The sequence below is a fragment of the Macaca fascicularis genome, chromosome 10 (genome assembly GCF_037993035.2).
Source record: "Macaca fascicularis isolate 582-1 chromosome 10, T2T-MFA8v1.1".
NCBI lineage: Eukaryota > Metazoa > Chordata > Mammalia > Primates > Cercopithecidae > Macaca > Macaca fascicularis.
In genome coordinates, this window is record NC_088384.1 from 105299508 (window position 1) to 105325128 (window position 25621).

A 25621-nucleotide genomic window follows, 5' to 3' on the forward strand; every position below is an offset into this window, starting at 1 on the left:
CTGAGCACAAGCCATGCACCCACCTGGCCTCCTCAAGTGCTGTGACTAAAGGTGTGAGCCACTTTGGTCTTGATTTTTATTTTATTTTCTTTTTTTTTTTTTTGAGACGGAGTCTTGCTGTGTCTCCCAGGCTGGAGTGCAGTGGGTGATCTCGGCTCACTGCAAGCTCCGCCTCCCGGGTTCACGCCATTCTCCCGCCTCAGCCTCCCAAGTAGCTGAGACTACAGGCGCCCACCACCACGCCCGGCTAGTTTTTTGTATTTTTAGTAGAGACGGGGTTTCACCATGTTAGCCAGGATAGTCTCGATCTCCTGACCTCGTGATCCACCCGCCTCGGCCTCCCAAAGTGCTGGGATTACAGGCTTGAGCCACCGCGCCCGGCCTTGATTTTTATTTTCTTCTGAGATTTTTTTTTCCCCTATAATAAACATTAATTTTCATTAAAAAGTTTCGGGCTGGGCGCAGTGGCTCATACCTGTAATCCCAGCAGTTTGGGAGGCTGAGGCAGGAGGATTGCTTGAACCCAGGAGTTCGACACCAGCCTGGGCAACATGGTGAAACTCCGCCGGGCATGGTGGTGGCGCCCGTACTTCCAGCTACTCAGAAGGCTGAGGCGGGAGGATCGCTTAAGCCCGGGAAGTCGAGGTTGCAGTGAGCCATTATCTCCACTGCACTCCAGCCTGGGGGACAGAGCCAAACCCTGCCTCAAAAAAAAAGAAAAGAAAAGAAAAAAAAGAAAAAAAAATTACTTAGAATTTTACCACCCAGAAACAATCACAGCTAACTGCTTATTGTATTTTCTTCTACATTTTTTTAATATAAATATCCACATCTAGAGTTTATAAATGCAACTCTTTAGCCTCTCTCACCCCTTGCACTTTCCTCAAACATTTCCACCATCTTGAGGCCGGAGACCGTGGAATTTGCTTACCGAAAAAATCCCCTCCCCTTGATGTCGTCATACGAAACTACGCCCCAGATTGCCGCATGCGCACTCTTAAGAGGTCGAAACGGGGAGATGGGCAGGGGCTCTCGAACGGAAGTGACGCATGGTACATGCGCAATGACGACGAGGAGGTGGTAAAAAGTCAAGTGCTGGCCCGCACGCTGTGCTCGCTTCCGGAAGTGGCTTCTGCGACAACATGCTTGCAGACCTCGGCTTAATCGGGACCATAGGCGAGGATGACGAGGTGCCGGTGGAGCCCGAGTCTGACTCTGGTGACGAGGAAGAAGAGGTATGAGGACGGTTCTGGTCTTTGGGCTTCCTTGACTGCTTCTCTTCCCCGCGATTCCTCAGGTCCCTGTCCCCGAATCCTCATCATCGCCTGCCAGCCCGGGAAGTTTCCCTAAAAGGATCTCGCCGGGACCCCAAGATCTTCCTCAGTTTTCCGGCGACTAGGTTTTCTCTACGTCCGCCTGCTTCTTTGGCCGTGTCGTTCCCTGTCTCCTTGCTGAACTCAGTATCCATTCACTGAATTGATATTTAACCACGCACTGTGTAAGAGACATGCAGGTCTCTTACACCTTGTAAGAGGTGAAGTCAGCCCTGGTTCCTGCTCAAGGAGCCGTGGTTAGCTGTCCATTCATATGTTCATCGAGCCAGTGTTTATTGTATACTTATGTGTGCTAGACCTAGTGTTAAGCGTTGGGGACGTAGCAATGAACAAGGTGAGTGCCACTCTTCTGAAGCGTATGGTGGTGTGGGGGCTTGCAGATATTAAGCAGTATGGCAATTAAAGAGGGATCGGTGTTCTGAAAAGGATGCTTGCCCTTCAAACATTCAGCCCAGATGTTGTCCCTTCTGCAGTCTCATCTGTCCGCTTGATACATTTATTCAGATGTCCCATGGCCTCTACAAATTCAACTCCTCCAAAGTTGAACTTGTGTTCGCTCTCATCCTGTTCCCTTCTCAAGCCAGCAACCTTAGAGTTATTCTTGACAGTTTTTTCTTCCTCAGCGCCGCCAGTGCTCTGCAAGCTAGCTCATGAATCTCTCTTAAGCTTCTCCCGCCTCTCTCCATTCACACTGTACCCACCCTAGCTCCGGCCACTGCTGTCTCATGCCTGCACACCAGCACACCAGCACACCACCAGTCCAAACATACTTCATTTCTTTATCTTGAGCACTTCCAGTGTATTCTTCGCTTAGCAGCAGAAGGATCTCTTTGTGATACAGTCACGTTAGAGACCTCCCTTGCTTAAAACTCTCCAGCCTGCTGGTAGAGAGCCCCAGGCCTGTCCACTCTGCAGAGACTCCTCAGGCAGCCTGTGGGTCCTGCACACTGCCCCCATTTCCCTGATGTCCCCTGTGGGCGCAGGCGGCCTACTGGCTGGTGCAATCTTGGCTCACCACAACCTCTGCCTCCTGGGCTCAAGCAATTCTCCTGCCTCAGCCTCCTGAGTAACTGGGATTACAGGCATGCGCTACCACGCCCAGCTAATTTTTCTGTATTATTATTTTTTTTGAGATGGAGTCTTACTCTGTTGCTCAGGCAGGAGTGCAATGGTATAGTCTTGGCTCACTGCACCTTCTGCCTCCCGTGTTCAAGCAATTCTCCTGCCTCAGCCTCCCGAGTAGCTGGGACTACCAGTGCGTGCCACCACACCTGGCTAATTTTTGTATTTTTAGTAGAAACGGGGTTTCACCATATTGGCCAGGCTGGTCTTGAGCTCCTGACCTCGTGATCCGCCCACCTTGGCCTCCCAAAGTGTTGGGATTACAGGCGTGAGCCACCATGCCTGTCTTTTTTGTATTTTTAGTAGAGACTGCATTTCATCATGTTGGTCAGGCTGGTCTGGAACTCCTGACCTCAAATGATCCACATGCCTTGGCTTCTTAATGTGCTGGGATTACAGGTGTGAGCCACTGTGCCTGTCCCCTTCTTCCTTTCTATTGTTCTTTATCTCAGCCCCAAAGTCACTCTGTCTCTTACTCTTCCCAGGGGCCTATTGTGCTGGGCAGACGACAAAAAGCCTTGGGGAAGAACCGCAGTGCTGATTTCAATCCTGACTTTGTTTTCACTGAGAAGGAGGGGACTTATGATGGCAGCTGGGCCCTGGCTGATGTCATGAGCCAACTAAAGAAGAAGGTGAGTCTGACAGTGATGGACAGTTCCAGACCTTGGACTATTAAGATTGGACTGTGGGTTTCAGGGCCTAGTCCTGACCTGACTGACCATCTGTTTACATTCAGCAGATACTAGAACTCCTTTGAAAATAACTGGTTTAAAAAAAAAAAAAAAAAAAGAAAGTATCTGGTATACTTTTGATGAGATCACAAATGACTCACTGTCTTTTTTTTTTTTTTTTTTTTTTGAGTCTGCTTGCTGGGGAAGACTCGTCTTGATTAATACCAAATGAAGTATGAGCACTTGCCAGGTGTCTCCTGTGGTGTCACTGTGCAGTGTCCCTGCCCACACAGCACAGCCAAAGCTACCACAGATGTCATTGTCATCTGCTTGTTTGCCAAGATCCCATGCCTTTCTGTGAATCTGGTTAAACTAGAAGATGCATCCAAGTTATTTACCATTTCATGTGCATCAGAGAGAAAGATTGCCTGTCCAGAACAGTGTAATCCAGGCTTTGCTGGTCCTTGTTCTGATTGAAATAAATCAGCATTGCCTTTTCTTTTTTTTGAGACAGAGTCTCTCTCCGTTTCCCAGGCTGGAGTGTAATGGCGCTATCTCGGCTCACTGCAACCTCTGCCTCCTGGCTTTAAGTGATTCTTGTGCCTTAGCCTCCCGAGTCGCTGGGATGACAGGTGCCCACCACCACGCCCAGCTAATTTTTTGTGTTTTTTTTTTTTTGTTTTTGAGATGGAGTCTCACTCTGTCACCCAGGCTGGAGTGCAATGGTGCGATCTTGGCTCACTGCAACCTCTGCCTCCTGGATTCAAGGGATTCTCCTGCCTCAGCCTCCTGAGTAGCTGGGATTACAGGCATGTGCCACCATGTCCAGCTAATTTTGTATTTTTAGTAGAGATGGGGTTTCTCCATGTTGGTCAGGCTGGTCTCGAACTCCCGACCTTAGGTGATCTGCCTGCTTTAGCCTCCCAAAGTGCTGGGATTACAGGCGTGAGCGACTGCGCTCAGCCTTACCAGCATTGCCTTTTCAAGATCATCTGGAGAGGATTTTAAAATTTTTGTATATATAATATGTATATATATTTTCAGAGAATGCCAACATTTTTTCTTTTTCAAATTAATTATGAAGAATTTGTTCTCTTATTCGATGTTTCAATGAAAATTTCTTTTCACCTCTTTATTTTTATCTGCAGAGGGCAGCCACTACATTAGATGAGAAGATTGAGAAAGTTCGAAAGAAAAGGAAAACAGAGGTGAGAGGAAAAGTGGCTATTTCTCGTTGTTATGCCCCACACTTTACTCTCACCGCGACCCCAGCATCTCTCTGGAAGCCCTTACAGAGCGGGGCATGGCTGGGGCAAGCACGCTCTTCTGTGCGTTTGCTGTGCATCAGTACTGAGAATCCCCACAGCCGTCTGTTCAGGCCGGAGAGCTTCCTGTTGCTTTACTTAAGTTCTGGATCTGTAGAAGTTTGTCATCACCGTCGCTTTAATTTTTTTTTTCCCAGGTTAAAGAAGCCAAGTCTGGGAAGTTGGAGGAGAAGGAAACAAAGGAGGGCTCTGAACCAAAAGAGCAGGAAGACCTTGAAGGGAATGATGAGGAAGGCTCAGAAGATGAAGCCTCAGAGACCGACTACTCATCAGCTGATGAGAACATCCTCACCAAAGCAGGTAGACGTTACGGCGGAGGTGTCAGCAACGGGGACAGGAGATCAGAAGGCATCCTCCTTTATTTTGTAGGGTTTCCTTCACTCTTCTGCACAGTTTAAGATATTCTGCCTACTACATTGAACTCCATTGAACTCCTTTCTGTTTTTTTTTTTTTTTTTAAGAGATGTTGGCTGGGCACGGTGGCTCATGCCTGTAACCCCAGCACTTTGGGAGGCCAAGATGGGTGTATCGCTTGAAGCCAGGAGTTTGAGACCAGCCTGGGCAACATGGTAAAACCCCGTCTCTACTAAAAATACAAAAATTAGCTTGATGTGGTGGCATGGACTTGTAATCCCAGCCACTCAGGTGGCTGAGGCATGAGAATCACTTGAACCTGGGAGGTGGAGATTTCAGTGAGCCGAGATTGTCCCATTGTACTTAAGTCTGGGCCACAGAATGAGACCCTGTCTCAAAAAACAAAACAAAGCAAAACAAAAGAGATGTGGTCTCACTCCATCCACAGGCTGGAGTGCAGTGGTGCCATCATACCTCACTGGAAGGCTTGAACTCCCTGGTTCAAGTGATCTTCCTGCCTTAGCTTCCCAAGTAGCTGGGCCTACAGGTGCATGCCCCTGCGCCTGGCTAATTTTTTTTTCATAGGGATGGGCTCTTGCTTTGTTGTTCAGGCTAGTCTCAAACTTCTAGGCTCAAGCAGTCCTCCCGCCTCGACCTCCAAAAGTGCTGGGATTACAGGAATGATGAGCCACTGTGCCCACTGAATCCTTTCTTTTAGGTTCTCTTTTCTCTTGGGATTTTGTTTGGGTTGTTGTACTTTGTAGGTAGTTTACTCTTTTCCCATTTAGCCCCGTGCGGCTGCCGGATGCCTCTGTGATACAAACTCATTTGGGGTGACATACTCAGATGGGTCCAGCCACATAGTGGGTGCTCAATATATATATATATATTTTTTCCTTTGAGATAGAATCTCACTCTGTTACCCAGGCTGGAGTGCAGTGGTATAATTTTGGCTCACTGCAACTTCTGCCTCCCGGGTGCAAGCAATTCTCCTGTCTTAGCCACCCAAGTAGCTGGGACTACAGGCACACACCACCACACCTGGCTGATTTTTGTATTTTTAGTAGAGATGGGGTTTCACCATATTGGTCAGGCTGATCCTGAACTCCTGACCTCAGGTGATCCATCTGCCTCGGCCTCCCAAAGTGCTGGGATTTTAGGCGTAGGCCACCGCTTCTGCCCTCACTAAGTATTTCTTGCAGAAATGTGTGCTAAAGCATCATAATGCAGTGTAGTGATCGAGAGCCTGGTCTCTGGACCAGAGACACTGGGTTAGCTTTCTCTCTGACTTTAGGCAAGTTACTTCACCATGCTGCCACAAAGTGTCCTCATCTGTGAAATGAGGTTGATGATGGTCACCCCTCAGAGGCTGATGTGTGGTATTGGCACTTAGGACAGTGTCCAGCAGAATGCAAGTGCTTTGTAAGTCTGAGCCGTGGTCATCAGCTAAGTTTTTCTCCATAGATACACTCAAAGTAAAGGATCGGAAGAAGAAGAAGAAAGGACAGGTGAGCTCGGGGCTGCAAGATAGTGTGCGGCTCGCTGGCAATCTGAAAGGAGTTTAAGGTCGTTTGGGTTTCTTGGCCCTTTTGTTGAATTCTCATCTCTCTTTTGGTTTTCTGGCATAGGAAGCAGGAGGATTTTTTGAAGATGCATCTCAGTACGATGAAAACCTCTCGTTCCAGGACATGAACCTTTCCCGCCCTCTTCTGAAGGTAGCAGCTTCTTGTAAAAAATTTTCTTTGCAGAAGCAGGGTCTTGCTATGTTGCCCAGGCTGGTCTCAAATTCCTGGCATCAAGCAATCCTCTTGCCTCAACCTCCCAGAGTGCTGGGGTTTGAGCCACTGCGCCTGGCCAGTAGTGGCTTATTTTGGCAACCATGGGATTATTGCAGCCACCCCTAACTGGACTTTCTGCTTATCTGTTTGCCTTCCTCAACTCTCTTGTCCACACAGTTGCCAGAGAACTCTCTTAAGCAATGAGTTCCATCATGTCCCTCTTCTTCTGTAAGCCCTTCACTACTTTATAGTCTCACTCAGCTTAAAAGCCCAAGTCCTTATATTGACCTACAAGGCTCTGCCCCTTCTGGCCCTCTCTGATGACACTTCTGCACTCATTCTGCTCTGGCCACACTGGCCTCCTTGCTGGCCCTCAAACAGGTCAGGCCTCCTCTTCCTCAGGACCCTTGCACTTGCTGTTCCCTCTGCCTGGAAGCCTCTTCCAGAAACCTTTTTTTTTTTTTTTTTTTTTTTTTTTTGAGACGGAGTCTCGCTCTGTCGCCCAGGCTGGGGTGCAGTGGCCAGATCTCAGCTCACTGCAAGCTCTGCCTCCCGGGTTTACGCCATTCTCCTGCCTCAGCCTCCCAAGTAGCTGGAACTACAGGCGCCCGCCACCTCGCCTGGCTAGTTTTTTGTATTTTTTAGTAGAGACAGGGTTTCACTGTGTTAGCCAGGATGGTCTCGATCTCCTGACCTCGTGATCTGCCCATCTCGGCCTCCCAAAGTGCTGGGATTACAGGCTTGAGCCACCACGCCCGGCCCTCTTCCAGAAATCTTTTGGGGTGCTCTCTAGCTTCCTTCAGGGTTCAACTCAGTATCCCTTGCTCAGTGACACCTTCCCTGGCAGCCCTAATGTGAACAGCACTCCCCCGCTGCCCCTCTGACCGCTGCATTGTTTTCCGCAGCATATCTCCATATGACATGTGTTTGGTTTTGGTCTGTTTCTACCAGACTGTAAGTTTCCTGAGGGCAGGGTTTTTATTTCTTTTATTTACTGCTGTGTCCCCAGTGTCTAGAACACCACCTCACACGTAGTAGGCGCTCAGTTCAGTGAATGTTTATGGAATGAGTGATTGGTGGGGATTGGTGTGGTCCCCACTTGTATGGAAACCTGCCCTGTTTGCGTCGTGCTGAGACTTCCCCTGCTCAACCCTGTCTGACTCAGTCTTTTTTCCTCAGGCCATTACAGCCATGGGCTTCAAGCAGCCCACCCCAATCCAGAAGGCGTGCATACCTGTGGGTCTGTTGGGGAAGGACATCTGTGCCTGTGCAGCCACTGGGACAGGTGAAAAGGATAGGGACCCGGGGTAGGCGGAAGGGTGTTACAGCCAGGGCTGGGCTCTAGGTTGACTTACCAAAAGTCTGTTTTGCTAAATAAATACTCTTGGTTTTTTGAACTATTTTGTTTTTATTTTTTATTTCATAGAGATAGGGGTCTCACTTTATTGTCCAGGCTGGTCTCGAATTCCTAGGTTCAGGTTCAAGTGATCGATCTTCCCATCTTGGCTTCCCAAAGTGCTGGGATTACAGGCATGAGCCACTGTGCCTGGCCATAAAATTTTTTTTAACACAAAAAAGATATACTGGTGCAATTGAGAGAGTAAAGGACTTTTAAATTTTTAAGCATTTTATTTTGAAGTATTTGTAGATCAATGGCAAGTTGCAAAAATAGTGTGTAGGGTCTCTCGAATCCTTCATCAGTGGTGACATGCCACATAACTGTAGGACAAAATCAAAACCAGGAAATTGACACTGATATAACAGTGTTTCCTAGACTGCAGAGCTTATTCAGTTTACTGAAGGATTAATGTTTTGTTTTGAAATGGAGTCTCACTCTGTCCCCCAGGCTGGAGTGCAGTAGCACAATCTCAGCTCACTACAACCTCCGCCTCCTGTGTTGAAGTGATTCTCCTGCCTCAGCCTCCCCAGTAGCTGGGTTTACAGGTGCCTGCCACCACACCTGGCTGATTTTTGTATTTTTAGTAGAGACAGAGTTTCACTGTGTTGGCCAGGCTGGTCTCGAATTCCTGACCTCAAGTGATATACCCGCCTCAGCCTCTCAGAGTGCTGGGATTACAGGTATGAGCCACCGTGCCTGGCCTACTGAAGGATTAATTTTGTAAGATAAACAGTGCATGAGAGGATGTTTGGGCCTAGTAATGGGCCCGGTCTAGTAATGGGCCACAAATTTCAAAGGGTCTGGTGAAGGTCATTTTCATTTAATGCTCTTGCGGTATCCTTGATCTCTGTGACCATGGCTTCCTGGCCCTGTCATGTCAGAGGAGTAAAGTTTTTTTTTGAGACAGAGTCTTGCTCTGTTGCCCAGGCTGGAGTGCAGTGGTGCAATCTCGGCTCACTGCAACTCCACCTCCCGGGTTCAAGCGATTCTTCTACCTCAGCCTCCTGAGGAGCTGGGATTACAGGTACACACCACCATGTCCAGCTAATTTTTGTATTTTTAGTAGAGATGGGGTTTTACCATCTTGGCCAGGCTGTCTTGAACTCCTGACCTCGTGATCCACCTGCCTCAGCCTCCCAAAGTGCTGGGATTATAGGCATGAGCCACTGCGCCCGGCCATATTATTATTATTATTTTTTTGAGGCAGAGTTTTGCTGTTGTCACGCAGGCTAGAGTGCAGTGGCGCGTTCTCAGCTCACTGCAACTCTGCCTTCCAGTTTCAAGCGAATCTCCTTCCTCAGCCTCCTGAGTAGCTAGGATTACAGGCGCCTACCACCATGCCTGGCTAATTTTTATGTATTTAGTAGAGATGGGATTTCACCGTATTGGCCAGGCTGTTCTCGAACTCCTGACCTCAGGTGATTTGCCTGCCTTGGCCTCACAGAGTGCTGGGATTACAGGCTTCTGCCACCATGCCCAGCTAAGTTTTTTGTATTTTTAGTAGCACTGGGGCTTCACTATGTTGGTCAGGCTGGTCTTGAACTCCTGACCTCAGGTGATGCACCTGCCTCGGTGTCCCAAGGTGCTGGGATTACATATGTGAGCCTGACCATATGATTTGAAAGCAGAAAAAATATTCTATGAAAAATTAATTCCTTTATTTTCCCCGACCAGACGTGGTTTTTCTGTGCTCTGGTGAAAACCTAGCCCTGGAGGGAACTGAACGTCTTCTCATTGCTTCCTTGCTGCCCTTCCCTCCAGGTAAAACTGCCGCCTTTGCCCTGCCTGTCTTGGAGCGTCTGATTTACAAACCCCGCCAGGCTCCAGTCACCCGCGTGCTGGTGCTGGTGCCCACCCGAGAGCTGGGCATCCAGGTGCACTCTGTCACCAGACAGCTGGCCCAGTTCTGCAACATCACCACCTGCCTGGCTGTGGGTGAGTTTCTGGCTAAGGGTTGCCAGCCCCTCAGAGACTGTGGTGGGGTGGAGGATGGATGTGCCCTGCCATCTGTTGGTGTTGGTGCCAGGTGCCAGGATAGGCCTTTGTGTGGATTGAATTCACTTAAAACCTGGAAGACATGTTTTTTTGTTTTTTGAGATGGAGTCTTGCTTTGTCACCCAGGCTGGAGTGCAGTGGCGCGATCTGGGCTCACTGCAAGCTCCTCCTCCCAGTTCACACCATTCTCCTGCCTCAGCCTCCCAAGTAGCTGGGACTACAGGTGCCCGCCACCACGCCCAGCTAATGTTTTATATTTTTAGTAGAGATGGGGTTTCACTGTGTTAGCCAGGATGGTCTCGATCTCCTGACCTTGTGATGATCCGCCTGCCTTTGTCTCCCAAAGTGCTGGGATTACAGGTGTGAGCCACTGTGCCCAGCCGACGTGTTTTCATAGTGCTTTAGGCAGGTGGGATTTGATTGAAACTTAACCAACCTTGACAAATGAAACCTGACAACTATGAACATTTTTTTCTTGGTACTGAACAAATTTGGAATATAATTTTTGCTTTGTGAGAATAATAAATATTATTTTGGACAGCGTTTTTCCAATGAAGTTATATGATAGTGTTATCTAGCCTGCATTTTGTCCTCCTTGTGCAATTGGAAGTCAGAAGTGATCTTTGTCTCCCTGTAACAGAGACTTCATCACTTTCCGCAGCTGCTTCTCTTAGTCCTTGGATGTTTCAGGCATTCTCTTTTTTTTTTTTTGAGAGGAAGTCTCACTCTTTTGCCCAGGCGGGAATGCAATGGCATGATCTCGGCTCACTGCAACCTCTGCCTCCTGGGTTCAAGCGATTCTCCCACCGCTTTCAAGTAGCTGGGATTATAGGCGTGCACCACCACGCCCAAATAATTTACATATTTTTACTAGAGATGGGGTTTTGCCATGTTGGGTGGGCTGGTCTCGAATTCCTGACCCCAAGTGATCCACCTGCCTTGGCCTCCCAAAGTGCTGGGATTACAGGCGTGAGCCACCGCGCCTAGCCCATGCATTCTCTTCTGAAATGCTTTTGTGTCATCATCATTGTTGATTTTTGCACTTAGCACAATTTTAATGACATGATCTGTCTTTCCCAGTGTGTTGGGAAACCCATGTGCTTGGGCCTTTGTTAGTCTTACTCTCTCAGTGGTTTCCTCTGCATCTGGCCTGAGGCCTGGTGAGTGGCTGGTGCTCAGTCAACACCCATGAGCAGCTGACCTGGCCGCCTGGTGGGGCTCTTCCTCTTTGCAGGCGGCTTGGACGTGAAGTCTCAGGAAGCAGCTCTTCGGGCAGCGCCTGACATCCTCATCGCCACCCCAGGCCGGCTCATCGATCACCTCCACAACTGCCCTTCCTTCCACCTGAGCAGCATCGAGGTGCTCATCCTGGATGAGGCTGACAGGTGCTCCTCCCAGCGTGGGGCCCAGGGCACTGTGGGGTTCCAAGGCCGACAATCAGGATGTGGACCTGCTACACTGCGTTGTTCTTTGCAGCTCTGGGCCATGGCCTTTGGTGTGCGATACCAGATCAGCCACTGGTGCTGGGGCCTCTGTCCAGCCTTAGCCTGTGTTTTCCTGTTTTTTCTCTTTCTCTCTCTATTATGGTGGTTAAGTGATGAGGCCGGTCAAATGTTGGCCCTGCCACTTCCTAAGGGAGATCTGGAAACATTTAGATTCTCAAAACAAAATCTTTTCTCGTTTGTAAATGGGAGATAAGGACATACGCACATCACAGTGTCGAGGAGCTGAGGAGGGAGGAAGAGGAAGTGCCAGCGCGGCTCCCACAGGGCCTCTGTGACTGCAGCCGGGACTCCCTCTCCCCCCACCCTGCCCCCCAGCTCTGTTCCTCTCTTACGTGTGCCGTCTGCTCACCTCTTTGCTCTGGGACTGAACAGAAGGAACTCTTCCTGAACTCTGGACTGAGGCTGGAGGCGGGGCAGGGGGAGGAGCTCTCAAACAGCCCCAGGGCATGCTAAGGTTACAGGCCCTTAAACCGCTTCTGATCCTGACACCCCTCCCTGAATCTTCACCAGCTTGGGGAATGGCAGCTCCGTCCTTCCGGCTGTTCTGAGTTCTCTGCGTGTTCTCCTGTTTTCACACCCCACAGCCCGCCTGTCGGCACAGACTGTCCACACGCCCCCACTTTGTGTCTTCTATGTTTGCCTTTTCCTCAGCCTGGAGCCATCTCCTGCCCCTTCGGGTTTCTGTTCCAGTTGTCACCTTGTTAGTGGAGCCTTTGCTGGCCGCCCTGTGATGGTCCTGCCCTAACTTGCTCCTCCCGTCCTGCCTGCATTGTCACTGAGGGTTCATGGAGTGCCATGTCTCCCGTCTCCCTAGGATACAGTATTCATGAAGGGGCTACATGCATAGGGGCGTGTCTAGTATATAGCAGGCACTCAGTAAATACTTGTTGAATAACCGATTGGCTGACTCCCTCAGAACAAAAGACCCATTCCTGAGGCCTAAAGGATGAAAAGGAGATCATTTTAAGTCAAGGGGACTTGATCTGGTTTAGGTTTTAAAGGGGGAGGGAAACTATTCAAGTATGTATCTCAAAAGACCAAAAAAGGCGGAGGAAGTATTTGAGATTTGGAAGATCAGTAGACAGCTCTGTGTGACACCTGGACCTAGACTGTAGCCTGCACTGGGGGAGAAATGCTGTAAGGGGTTGGGCTTGCTGAAAATATGGAATCCAAGGAATCTCACAGATTACTATTATATATAAAGAGAAAAAGGATCCTTTACAGTGGAGCGATCTGGCAGACACTATAGCCAGTGACCAACCTCACATCCCCGGTTCTAGAACAAACCGGCTGTCAGTGTCTGGTGATGGAGCATGAATACAGGGCACAGCTGCGCCCAGCAGTGCTGTCCCCTTGAGAATTTCTCTGAATCCAGTTACTGGGAAATAATTAGATGAATCCAGAGTGCGAGAAGGATGAGGGGACTTTTTGTTCTTTTTTTTTTTTTTTTGAGTCAGGGTCTTGCTTTGTCACCCAGGCTGGAGTGCCATGGTGCGAACACTAGCTCATTGCAGCCTCTACTTCCTAGACTCAGGTGATCCTCCCGCCTCAGTCCCCCCACGTAGCTGGGACTACAGGCACACGCCACCATGCCTGGCTTATTTTATATTAAATAAGTAGAGACAAGGTCTTGCTGTGTTGTCCAGGCTGGTCTTGAACTCCTGGGCTTAAGTGACCCTCCCGCCTCAGCCTCCCAAAGTTCTGGGATTACAGGCATGAGCCACCTTGCCCGGCCCCAGCTCATTTTTGTATTTTTTGTGGAGACGGGGTTTTGCCGTGCTGCCCAGGCTGAGGGGGCTTTTCTAGATGCAAGAAGACTAGAGACGTGGCAGCCAGTTGCAAGGCAGGAACTTTGGTTCTTGTACTAAAACAAAAGGTAACTATAAAATAATGCTTGGCCTGGCATGGTGGCTCATGCCTGTAACTTCAGCACTTTGGGAGGCTGAGGCAGGCGGATCACCTGAGGTCGGGAGTTTGAGACCAGCCTGACCAACATGGAGAAACCCCATCTCTACTAAAAATACACAATTAGCTGGGCGTGATGGTGCATGCCTGTAATCCCTGCTATTCAGGGGGCTGAGGCAGGAGAATTGCTTGAACCTGGGAGGCGGAGGTTGCAGTGAGCCAAGATTGCGCCATTGCACTCCAGCCTGGGCAACAAGAGTGAAACTGCATCTCAAAAAAAAAAAAGACACCTGGAGGCAGCTGAAGGAATGTGAATGTGGCCTGTACTTTAGATATTCACCCACTTGAAAGTCTTGGGCGTGTTGATGAAGTTGTGTTTCTGTAAGAGAAGGCCCTAGTCCTTAGGAGTTGTGTGCTGAAATATTTGGGGTCAGGTGTTACGACATCTGCGACTGACTTGCCACAAAAAGACAAAGCAAATGTGGCAAAATGATAATTCTTGGTGAAAAGATAAAATAATAAAATAGATGAGTCCTAAATGTAACCAATGACAACAAACAGCAGCCGGTATGCGATCCTATGCCCCTCACTGTGACCGAAGGGCACTCTCCCCAGTTCTGACATGTCTTTCTTTGCTCCCAGGATGCTGGATGAGTACTTTGAGGAGCAGATGAAGGAGATCATCCGAATGTGTTCCCACCACCGCCAGACCATGCTCTTCTCAGCCACCATGACAGACGAGGTGGGCCGAGGGACTTCTCTGTGGCGGGTGGCAGGTGTGCGTGGAGGGGGCTGTGCAGAGGACCCTGACTGGGGTTGGGGGGTTTGCCGGGGGTGAGCATTGCTGCCTCCTTCCCCACTACCCGGTTGCCAGCTGAGCAAACCCGGCTTTGCGCTTGGCAGGTGAAAGATCTGGCTTCTGTCTCCTTGAAGAATCCTGTCCGGATATTTGTGAACAGCAACACGGATGTGGCTCCCTTCCTGCGGCAGGAGTTCATCCGGATCCGGCCTAATCGGGAAGGAGACCGGGAAGCCATCGTGGCAGGTGGCAGCTGAGGGCCAGCCTGGGCAGGGTGGGCTGGTCAGCTTCCTTGAGCTCGTGGTGTCCATGCCGAAGTGTTTGGTTTTTCCCCCGCGCCTCTGCCATCCAGTCTTCCCCAGCGCAGAGGCTGCACTGCACTAACGATGATCCACTGCCTCACTTCTCCATGGGTCCTTCCTCCCTTTGATTTATCGCCTCACCATTCCTCTTTGTGTCCTGTTCAACTCCCAACCACTTGGCATCAGCTGTGGTTGTACGCATCGGTCCAGACCACTGGTCTCTGTCGCCTGGATCGTTGTGCAGCCTCTTGCTCGAGCTCCCCGCTTCCACTCGGCCCTTTGTGACTGCATTGCAGAGCATTTATGATGATTGCTTGCAGAAGACATTTGTACTTGTTACATCCTTATTTGAACACCCTGCGGTGGCTTCCATTGGTTTTAGACTAAAATCCAAACATCTTAGTGAGTCTTTTAGGACTCTTCGGGCCTGGCCCTTGCCTGCCCGGGGTCCCCAGCCATGTAGGCTTGCTCATGGCTCCAGCCACATTCGCCTGCTTGCACATTTTTTTTTTTCCTTTGAGGCAGAGTCTTGCTGTGTCGCCCAGGCTGGAGTACAATGGCACGATCTTGGCTCAATGCAGCCTTTGCCTCCTGGGTTCAAACGAGTCTCGTGCCTCAGCCTCCCAAGTAGCTGGGATTACAGGCACTCGCCACCACTTCTGGCTAATTTTTGTATTTTTAGTAGAGACAGGGTTTTACCATGTTTGCCAGGCTGGTCTTGCACTCCTGGCCTCAAGTGATCTGTCCTTCTTGGTCTCCTAAAATGCTAGGATTACAGGCGTGAGCCACTACATCCGGCTGCCTGCTTGCACTTCTCACTATAAGCTCGTTCCTGCCTCTGGACCTTCATGTTTGCCATTTCCTCTGTCTAGAATCTTCCCCTGGATCTTCCCATGGATCATCTGCCTTGTCATTCAACCTAATGTCACCTCTTCAGAGAGGCCAGCCCTTAGCTGCTTCCCCTCCTCCCTGCACTCTCTCTTACAACATTTTTCACCCCCCAGGAATTGGTTTCTCTGTATCCACCCTGGAATTTGAGTTCCACAGGATAGGGACAATGCCTGTCTATCCAGTGCCAGGCACAGTGACCATACTTTGTGGATGAGGAGGGGGTACATGTTGAATAAGAGCCTAGAAACAGCTGCCAGCTCAGTCCTCTCTTCCTGCCAGCCTTGTTGACGAGGACCTTCACTGACCATGTGATGCTGTTCACGCAGACCAAGAAGCAGGCCCACCGCATGCACATCCTCCTGGGGCTCATGGGACTGCAGGTGGGCGAGCTCCATGGCAACTTGTCACAGACGCAGCGGCTGGAGGCCCTCCGGTAACATTTGGGGTGGGGACTCAGGCTGCCACCATCCTTCTGGGGCAGAGCAGATAGAGGGAAGAAGAGGACCCTGAGCATTCTATTAGAGCATTAGCAGGGGACACATAGGATGATCTTGGCCTTGAACATTTTAACCCAACCACTGTGAGGTCATGTCTTAGATGCATGTAGAACTCCAACTTCATAGTCAGAGATGACCCTCATGCCCTTGGGTGCTTGTCCCTAGCATGGGAGCTGTTGTGTGGGGCGACAGAGGAAGCCGGCTTGGAAAGGCAGCACATGGTCCCTTCTCTGAAGCTTTCTGAGAGTGGTGAACATTCCTGGGTCTGATTGAACAAGATTTAGAGTCAAAGTCAGCAGCCATTACTTGAGCATCTACTTTGCCAGGCACTGTGCTGTGTGCTTTCCACGTGATTTCTTGTTTAATCCGCAGAGAATGGCATCAAGGTGGTTGGCAAGGAGGAACCCTTTAGAACTCTCCACCCTGTTCATCAGAGGGTGCCGAAAGGTGTTTGTTAAAGATAGGCTGATTTAAACTGAGACAATTGCCCATGCCGTTAGCAGACACAGAACTACGCTTGCTCTGTGTGATGGGTTGTTGAAGGGTGGGTGTAGACATCCCATGTGCTCACATTTAGAATCTATCCGCATTTTAATGCCCTGTTCTGTCCTCTGCTGGCTCAGGCTCTTATGGAACATTATTAGGGGAGGGTGTCTGGATGAACAGCTGTTTGTGATTGTTTCTAGGCGTTTTAAGGATGAACAGATTGACATCCTCGTGGCCACTGATGTGGCAGCCCGTGGACTTGATATTGAGGGGGTCAAAACGGTGAGCAGACCCTATCTTCCTTGGACTTTTGGTGGAAGTCTTTTTGCCTCTTCGCACCCCCCTTCCCTTGCCAGGCCTGACTGATGTTCATTTTTGACCTTCTAGGTAATCAACTTCACAATGCCTAATACTATCAAGCATTATGTCCACCGGGTGGGGCGAACAGCGCGTGCTGGCAGGGCTGGGCGCTCAGTCTCTCTGGTGGGAGAAGATGAGCGGAAGATGCTGAAGGAGATTGTAAAAGCTGCCAAGGCCCCTGTGAAGGCCAGGATACTTCCCCAAGGTGAGCAGGCAGCCCTGTGGCAGTGCAGAATGGCTTGGGTGGGTGGGGCAAGGGCAGAGTGTAAGGGCTTTGCAGTTCAGAGCCAGATTTGAATTCTAGCCCTGCTGCTTCCTTGCCGAGTGACCATGTACAGGTTTTGCCTCACCTCTCTGAGCTTGCCTCCTGTGTGTAGAAGGGAATTATGACAGAATTGTAAACACAGTGCCCCATTTAGGTGGAAAATTAGGAAGAGAGGGTCGCTTGGGGCAAAATTCTCACTAACCTCCTCTTTCCCTTACTATTGGTGAGGGGAAGAGAGAGATCAGTACTCATTCCTTTTGGGTCCTTTCATTGCTTTTGTTCCTCTGATCTGTGGGGGTCCTATAAAGCACAACCTCTTTAAAGTCTTTTTTAGTTTTGTTTTGTTCTTGAATTCCTAGGCTGAAGCAATCCACCCACCTTCTGCCCCCAAAGTATTGGGATTACAGTAATGAGCCACCATGCCCAGCCTTAAAAATTTTTAAGTTATAAAAATAATACATATTTGGCCGGGCGCGGTGGCTCAAGCCTGTAATCCCAGCACTTTGGGAGGCCGAGGCGGGCGGATCACGAGGTCAGGAGATTGAGACCATCCTGGCTGACACGGTGAAACCCCGTCTCTACTAAGAAATACAAAAAACTAGCCGGGCGAGGTGGCGGGCGCCTGTAGTCCCAGCTACTGGGGAGGCTGAGGCAGGAGAATGGCGGGAACCCGGGAGGCGGAGCTTGCAGTGAGCTGAGATCCGGCCACTGCACTCCAGCCTGGGCGGTAGAGCGAGACTCCGTCTCAAAAAAAAAAAAAAAAAAAAAAATAATAATACATATTTAGTCTGAGCATGGTAGCTCTTGCCTTTGTAACCCAAAGTAACCCAGCACTTTGGGAGGCCAAGGCAGGAAGATTGCTAGAGGCCAGGAGTTCAAGACCAACCTAAGCAAGGTAGTGAGATGCCTGTCTCTTAAAAAAAAAAAAAAAAAAAATTAGCTGGGCGTGGTGGTGTGTGCCTGTAGTCCCAGCTTTTCAGGAGGCTGAGGCAGGAGGATCGCTTAAATCCAGGAGGTTGAGGCTGCAGTGAGCTATGATTGCGCCACTGCACTACAGCCTGGGCAGAAGTGCAAGACCGTCTCTAAAAAATGAAATAAAAAGTATATATTGATTGATGGAAATTAGTAAATAAAAAAACAAAAATGTAATTCTGTGTCAAAGAGCTCACCACTGGTAGCATTTAGGTGTATGTCCTTTCAAACCATTTTTCCTTTCTTAAATGTCCCTTTTATTTTTTTCATTTTCATAGTCTTTATTTAATCAATGACTAGTTATTGAGTCCTGCTGTGGGCCTAGTGCTATTTATTATGTTCTAGGTGCTGGGGATACAGCAGGGAACAAAGCAGGGCTGTCGTTGTGGTGGGAGAAAGAGACAATAAATAAGCTAACAGTAGATGTGATTGAGAACAACAGGAAGAGAGTGCCTCATTAAGCTGTTAAGGAAAGACCTCTGCACAGCTGGCATTGGAGCTGAGTCCTGGATGATCGGAATGAGGCAGCCAGGAGAGGTCTGAGGGCAAAGGGCTAAGCTGAGAGAATAAGGGCAAAGGCTGTGAGGTAGGAACGAGCTTAGTGTGTGAGAACAAGAGAAAGGGCAGGAGGCTCAGGCGTGGTGAGCAGGGACACACAGAAGATCAGAGCAGTAGGCAGGGGCCACTCTGACTTTGGGGGGTATGAAGCAGAGAAGGCACACATTACAAACACCATTTCCTATGTCAGTAAATGCACAGCTAAATTATTTTCATCAGCTACATGGTATTAGTAGTCACCCGTATTTTATTTATTTATTTTTGAGATGGAGTCTTGCTCTATCACCAGGCTGGAGTGCAGTGGTGCAATCTCGACTCATTGCAACCTCCGCATCTCGGGTTCAAGCGATTCTCCTGCCTCAGCCTCCCAAGTAGCTGGGACTATAGGCGTGTGCCACGATGCCCAGCTAATTTTTATATTTTTAGTAGAGACGGGGTTTCACCATGTTGTCCAGGATGGTCTCGATCTCTTGACCTCGTGATCCACCCGCCTCGGCCTCCCAAAGTGCTGGGATTACAGGCTTGAGCCACTGCCTTATTTTTTTTAATTTTAAGATAAGGTCTTGCTTTGTTGCCCAGGTACAGTGGTGCGATCATAGCTTACTGTTGCCTCGAACTCCTGGGTTCAAGCAGTTCTTCTCCTCAGCCTTCTGAGTAGGTGGGACTACAGGTGCGTGCCACCATGATGGCTAATTTTTTTTTTTTAAGATGGAGTCTCACTCTGTCGCCCAGCATGGAGTGTAGTGGTATCATCTTGGCTCACTGCAACCTCCGCCTCGTGGGTTCAAGCAATTCTCCTGCCTCAGTCTTTTGAGTAGTAGCTGGGATTACAGGTGTGTGCCCCCACACCCAGCTAATTTTTGTATTTTTAATAGAGACCAGGTTTCACAGTGTTGGCCAAGCTGGTCTCGAACTCCTGACCTCAGATGATCCACCTGCCTCGGACTCCCAAAGCGTGCGATTACAAGCGGGAGCCACTGAGCCACTGTGCCTGGCGGTTTTTTTTTTTTTTTGGTAGAGACACAGTCTGGCCATGTTGCCCAGGCTGGCCTCAACTTCCTGGGCTCAAGCAGTCCTCCCACCTCAATCTCCCAGAGTGCCGGGTTACAGTTGTGAGCCACCATGCCCGGCCTACCCTTATTTTTAAATCCTTTTTATTTTCTCCCATTGAGATGTCATCCTCAAATTCCGGGACAAGATTGAGAAAATGGAGAAAGATGTGTATGCAGTTCTGCAGCTAGAGGCGGAGGAGAAAGAGATGCAGCAGTCGGAAGCCCAGGTGAGGGTGCAAGGTGGGATCTTGTTCACGAGGCTGCTCAGTGAGCAAGCTGCTGCATCCCTGCCAGTGCTGCCCTTCTGAAATGTTTCTCCCATCAGAGCCACAGGCATTTGCAGGCCATGGCTTCCTGTGTTAGTAGATACAGGTTTCACAGCAGGCATCCTTTTGTTATCTCTACAGATCAATACAGCAAAGCGGCTCCTGGAGAAGGGGAAGGAGGCAGTGGTCCAAGAGCCCGAGAGGAACTGGTTCCAGACCAAAGAAGAGAGGAAGAAGGAGAAAAGTAAGTCAGGGAGGTTCTGCAGAAATCTCAATACAGAATTACCCCACAGGACTCAGCAGTTCCCTTCCTAGTTCTACACTGTAAAGCAGCGGTCCCCAACCTTTTTGGCACCAAGGACCAGTATTGTGGAAGACAGTGTTTCCACATTTGGCGTGTTGGGGGGTGCATTAGATTCTCATAAGGAGCACACGCCCTAGATCCCTCGCATGCGCACTTCACAATAGCGTTCATGCGCCTATGAGAATCTAATGCTGCTGCTGATCTGACAGGAGGCCGAGCGCAGGTGGCAATGCTTGGTTGCCCACCGCTCACCTCCTGCTGTGCAGCCTGGTTCCTAATAGGCCATGGACTGGAACCGGTACGTCAGCCTGGGGATTGGAGACCACTGTCGTAAAGGACTGTAAACAGGGACTCAGACAGATACTTAGATGCCAGTGTTCTTTGAAGTACTGTTCATAATAGCAAAAAGGTGGAAACAAACTATGTCCATCAACAAGTGAATGGATAAACAAAATTTGGGGTGTGTGTATATATACACACAATGGAATATTATTCAGCCATGAAGTTCTGATACATTCCATAAGGATGAACCTTGAAAATATTAAGCTGAATGAAATGATCCGGACACAAAGGGACAGATACTGTCTGATTCCACTTACCTGAGGTACCTAGCTGGGCAAATTCACAGAGATAGAAGTAGATTATGGATTACTTGGGGCTAGGGGAAGGAGGGTAATAGGAAATTATTAGTGGTTGTAGAGCTTCTGTTTTCGATGATGGCAGTGAGTAGCCTCCTGGTAGGAGTTTTGGAAACAGTTAGTGGTGATGGTTATACAATGTTGTGAATTTAAGTAATGCCACTGAATTGTATACTTAAGATTGGGTAAAATGGCAACCTTTGTTTTATATATGTATATATAACCACAATAAAAATAATTTTTTAAAGGTCAGGATATATTTAATATAGATTTCCTCTCCATCTTCCTTTAAAAAACACCCAAAACACTTATAAGTTCATATTGTTCTATACCTTGCCTTTTCACTTAATTTTGAAGCTTAGAGATATGTTTTATATAGGCCCACACATGGCTGCCCTTTTTGTTTTTTGTTTTGAGACAGAGTCCTGCTCTGTCACCCAGGCTGGAGTGCAGTGGCACAATCTCGGCTCACTGCAAGCTCTGCCTCCTGGGTTCACCCCATTCTCCTGCCTCAGCCTCCCAAGTAGGTGGGACTACAGGTGCCCGCCACCACACCCGGCTAATTTTTTGTATTTTTAGTAGAGACGGGATTTCACCATGTTAGCCAGGATGGTCTTGATCTCCTGACTTTGTGATCCGCCTGCCTCCGCCTCCCAAAGTGCTGGGATTACAGGCGTGAACCACTGCACCTGGCCCCCTATTAGTTTTTTTGAGGCCTCCCAAAGTGCTGGGATTACAGGCGTGAGCCGCCACGCCCGGCCCCCTGTTGGCTTTTTTTTTAATGACTTCACGTTCCTCCATCATATGAGTAGATTGTTGAGGGACACTGAGGTTGTTTACAATCATTTGCCATCCAGCCTGGGCAACATGGCAAAACCCCATCTCTACTAAAAATAAAAAAATTAGCCAGACGTAGTGACACATGCCTGTAGTCCAACTACTTGAGAGGCTGAGGTAGGAGGATCATCTGAGCCTAGGCAGGTCAAGGTTGCAGTGAGCTAAGATTCTGCCACTGCACTGCAGCCTGGGCAGCTGAATGAGAACCTGTCTCAAAAGAAACCACCATCACCAACAACAAAAAATCCAAAAAACAATCATTTGTTATTATAAACAAGTGATGTAGTGAATAACCTTGTACATATGCCCTTTTACAATTAAGCAAGTATATATTTGCCTTGCAGGATTCATTCCTAAAAGTGGAATAGTGGGTCAGAGGATATTTGTATTTCTAGTTATGTTAGAGGTTGCAAAATTACCCTCCTAGAGGGTATACCAGCAGTTTTAGAAATACTGTCTATATTTGATGGGACAAAAAAGGCTGTTTATAAGTTAAATTTCTGATAAAAATAGAGTCATAACTGTATTGGTGGTAAAGTAGTGTGACCTAAATCTTCATCTTTCATAGCAGGAGGTTTGTAATGAGTATCTTAAATGGATTGAGAAATAGTCAGAAAAGCATGTTATTTAGTGAGATGGAGGTAGTCAGTGGAAGAAGTGCTTGCGGCTTTTTTTTTTTTTTTTTTTTTGGAGGCAGGGTCTTGCTCTGTCGCCCAGGCTGGAGTGCAGTGGCGCGATCTCAGCTCACTGCAGCCTCCTCCCAGGTTCAAGCAATTCTGTCACCCCAGCCTCCCGAGTAGCTGGGATTACAGGTGTACCACCATGCCCGGCTAATTTTTGTATTTTTAGTAGAGTCAGGGTTTCACCATGTTGGCCAGGCTGGTCTCAAACTCCTGACCTCAGGTGATTCACCCACCTCAGCCTCCCAAAGTGCTGGGACTACAGGCACAAGCCACTGCACCCGGCCAAGAAGTGCTTGCCACTTTTCATTTTAATCGGCTAACTTACCAATTTAAAACATGTGTACTTCTTATCATAAGCTTAAAAAAAGATAAAATCATCCCTGAAATCTTATGCTTTCTTCTCATCCCAGTTGCCAAAGCTCTGCAGGAATTTGACTTGGCCTTAAGAGGAAAGAAGAAAAGGAAGAAGTTTATGAAGGATGCCAAAAAAAAGGGGGAGATGACAGTGAGTGGCCTCCCTTTTGGAGTTTGGACCCACTTGGTGGGGTGGGTCAGAGTGGCCTGGTGTGTTCCACACTCACACCTCCCTACTCCCCCTAGGCAGAGGAAAGGTCCCAGTTTGAAATCCTCAAGGCGCAGATGTTTGCTGAACGGCTAGCGAAGAGGAATCGCAGAGCCAAGCGGGCCCGAGCAATGCCTGAGGAGGAGCCAGTGAGAGGTCCTGGTAGGTGAATGGGGAGCCCAAAGGAGCTTGTACGAAGGTTTTCCCTGAAACCTGTGCTTTGGGTCAGGGAGAAAATCTGAGGGATGACGACGATAGCCCACATGATTTGAGTAATTAGTATGTACCAATGTGTACAGCTATCCCTCCATTGGTGTAAGGGGTGCAGTGATCTTGTGGTTGGTAAGAACTAGGATTTGAACGCCAGCTTTTCTGACTCCGGAGCCTAAGGCCTTACCAGCTGCTACTTGGAGGATCTGGTGAGGACAGAATGAAGATAGTCTTTGGATGCCAGAGCATCCACTGAACTTGGAATCATTACCTTGAACTTAAGGGGATTTAGGAGCTTGGGCCAAAGACAACCATATGTAACCCATTCTCTCTGTGCACAGCCAAGAAGCAAAAGCAGGGGAAGAAATCTGTATTTGATGAAGAACTCACCAACACAAGCAAGAAGGCCCTGAAACAGTATCGAGCTGGGTAGGATTTTAAGTCATCATGGAGCCCTTGGTATTCTAATGGAAGCTATAAGTCTTCTCCCTCCTTCCCTGTTCCCAGTTCTCACATACCTATAGCTTTATACTATGTAAATTCAAGGGTACCTGTCTGTTCTTCACCCCCCACCCCTCTCAGGGCCACCTGAGGATCCCGAGATGAGACCAGGAGACGGGTGTTCAGTTAGCACTGTTCCTGCCTTGGAGGAGAAATAGTACATTGTTGGGTTCAGAAATGGAGCTTTCCTTCAGGGCAGTGATAACTCTTTCATCTCAAGTTCCATCCTACAGAACCCCAAACAGAGAGTCCTGGCTTGCTCTTAGGCATATGTTGTCCCACGCCACTTTCCCCAGCCCAAGGTTGGGATGGGGCAGACTAAGCTTCCCAAGTAGTTGTATATACTTAAGAAGGGCCTCTTTCAACCTTGTTTTAAAGTTGGGCCCTGACTTCCAGAAACACACGTTATCAGGTGGAAACACATAAAGGCTTAGAACTTAGGGCCTGAAAATGATGCATCCCAGAGATGCTGCTGCTTCATGTAGGAGCTGGGTAGGGTGGGGGTGAGACAACACCCATTTGTTCAACAGCTTGCTCATTTCAGCATCTCATCTTCTCTTTCACAGCCCTTCTTTTGAAGAAAGGAAACAGTTGGGCTTGCCCCACCAGAGACGAGGAGGAAACTTTAAATCTAAATCCAGGTGATACTGGCTGTTTTGGAGGGGCATAGGTTATGGCTGTTTGGGATTAGAGGTAAAAACCTTTCATGGAAAAGGAGCTTCTCCATCCTCATTCTGGTCTTCACTCTCTGATTTTCTTACAGATACAAGAGGAGGAAGTAGCTGTTGTGGCCTGAAGAAATTCATGGGGGCAGCCCTTAAATCCCTTCCCTGTGGGAAGTCATCCTGGCTGGTCTGTCTTTTCTCCGTTTGTTCAAAAAACAAAAAAAAAGTTTGGTGTGGTGGTATGGTATGTAGCTATTTTCCTAAGCATGTCTATCAATCTCCTTTCTTGCTGATTAGCTTTCACATAATGACTATATTAAATGGAACTATTTTTGGAAGAGAAACCAATCCAAGTGTATATCTTATTACTATCTCGTTCTCAATGGCAAAGTGTGCCCACAGTCTACTAGCTTGGTATCACCATATACCACTGGAATGCATCATCTTTATGCTTAGAGAGGAACTGGGTATGGAGTGAGGAAATTCTTGGTAGAAGTTCTCTTCTAGCCTGGGGAACATAGCGAGACCCTGTCTCTTAAAAAAAAAAAAAAAAAAGTTCTCTTCTGTTGATATTCTAGAACTAAGAGCTAAATGATAGCTGAAGATAGCTAAATGATAACTCTTAGTTCTAAAACATCAACAGAAGAGAACGTTAGCATGAATGCCAACCATGCACCAGATATTCTGTGTGCTGAATAGAATCCAATCAACTCACTGCACTCCTGTGAGGCAGGCAGTGATATCCTCATTTTCCAATAAACAGAGGCTTGGAAAGAGTAACTTTCCAGAGTTGCACAGCTAGGAATTCAGGTTTTCAACCAACATCTACTTGAATCCACACCCTACCTCTTACTGCTGTACTGTGGAAATGCTGCTGGAGAAATGGAAGCCCAAAAAGGACAGGAGTCTTGACACCATAAATTAGTTACTTGCTGCAAAAACCAGAGTCTCTTGTCCCCCAGGCTGGAGTGCAGTGACACAATCTTGGCTCATTGCAACCTCTACCTCCTGGGTTCAATTGAGTCTCCTGCCTCAGCCTCCGAATACCTGTGATTACAGGCGTCCGCTACCACGCCTGGCTAATTTTTGTATTTTTAGGAGAGACAGGGTTTCACCATGTTGGCCAGGCTGGTCTTGAACTCCTGACCTCAGGTGATTCACCTACCTCGGCCTCCCAAAGTGCTGGGATTACAGGCATGAGCCACTGTACGTGGCCAAAAACCAGTTTTGATCCTGTAAGAATGTCGGTTCTCATCCTTTTCTGACTCAGAATGAGATGAAAGCTGTAGGGCCCCACCTGGGAAAACTGTATAGTTTGTTATAATTTCAGGGAGTACTTAACCACCCTACCCCCAGCTTAAAAATTATAAGTTATCCAGTAGCAC

General features: G+C 48.5%; 1 protein-coding gene across 1 annotated transcript; it reads left to right on the top strand.

Moving 5' to 3' along the window:
* Nucleotides 1-1109: 1109 nt before the first annotated feature.
* On the top strand, nt 1110-24584 carry DDX27 (DEAD-box helicase 27). Its single transcript, XM_045363096.3, has 21 exons — nt 1110-1235; nt 2942-3088; nt 4276-4335; nt 4590-4752; nt 6271-6314; nt 6435-6521; nt 7764-7869; nt 9745-9918; nt 11213-11363; nt 14031-14130; nt 14292-14433; nt 15660-15813; nt 16564-16645; nt 16751-16928; nt 19691-19797; nt 19978-20080; nt 22709-22803; nt 22899-23022; nt 23412-23499; nt 24138-24212; nt 24335-24584. The coding sequence occupies exons 1-21, from the start codon at nt 1143-1145 to the stop codon at nt 24351-24353; spliced, it is 2292 nt and encodes a 763-aa protein (XP_045219031.2). The 5' UTR covers nt 1110-1142; the 3' UTR covers nt 24354-24584.
* Nucleotides 24585-25621: the final 1037 nt, after the last annotated feature.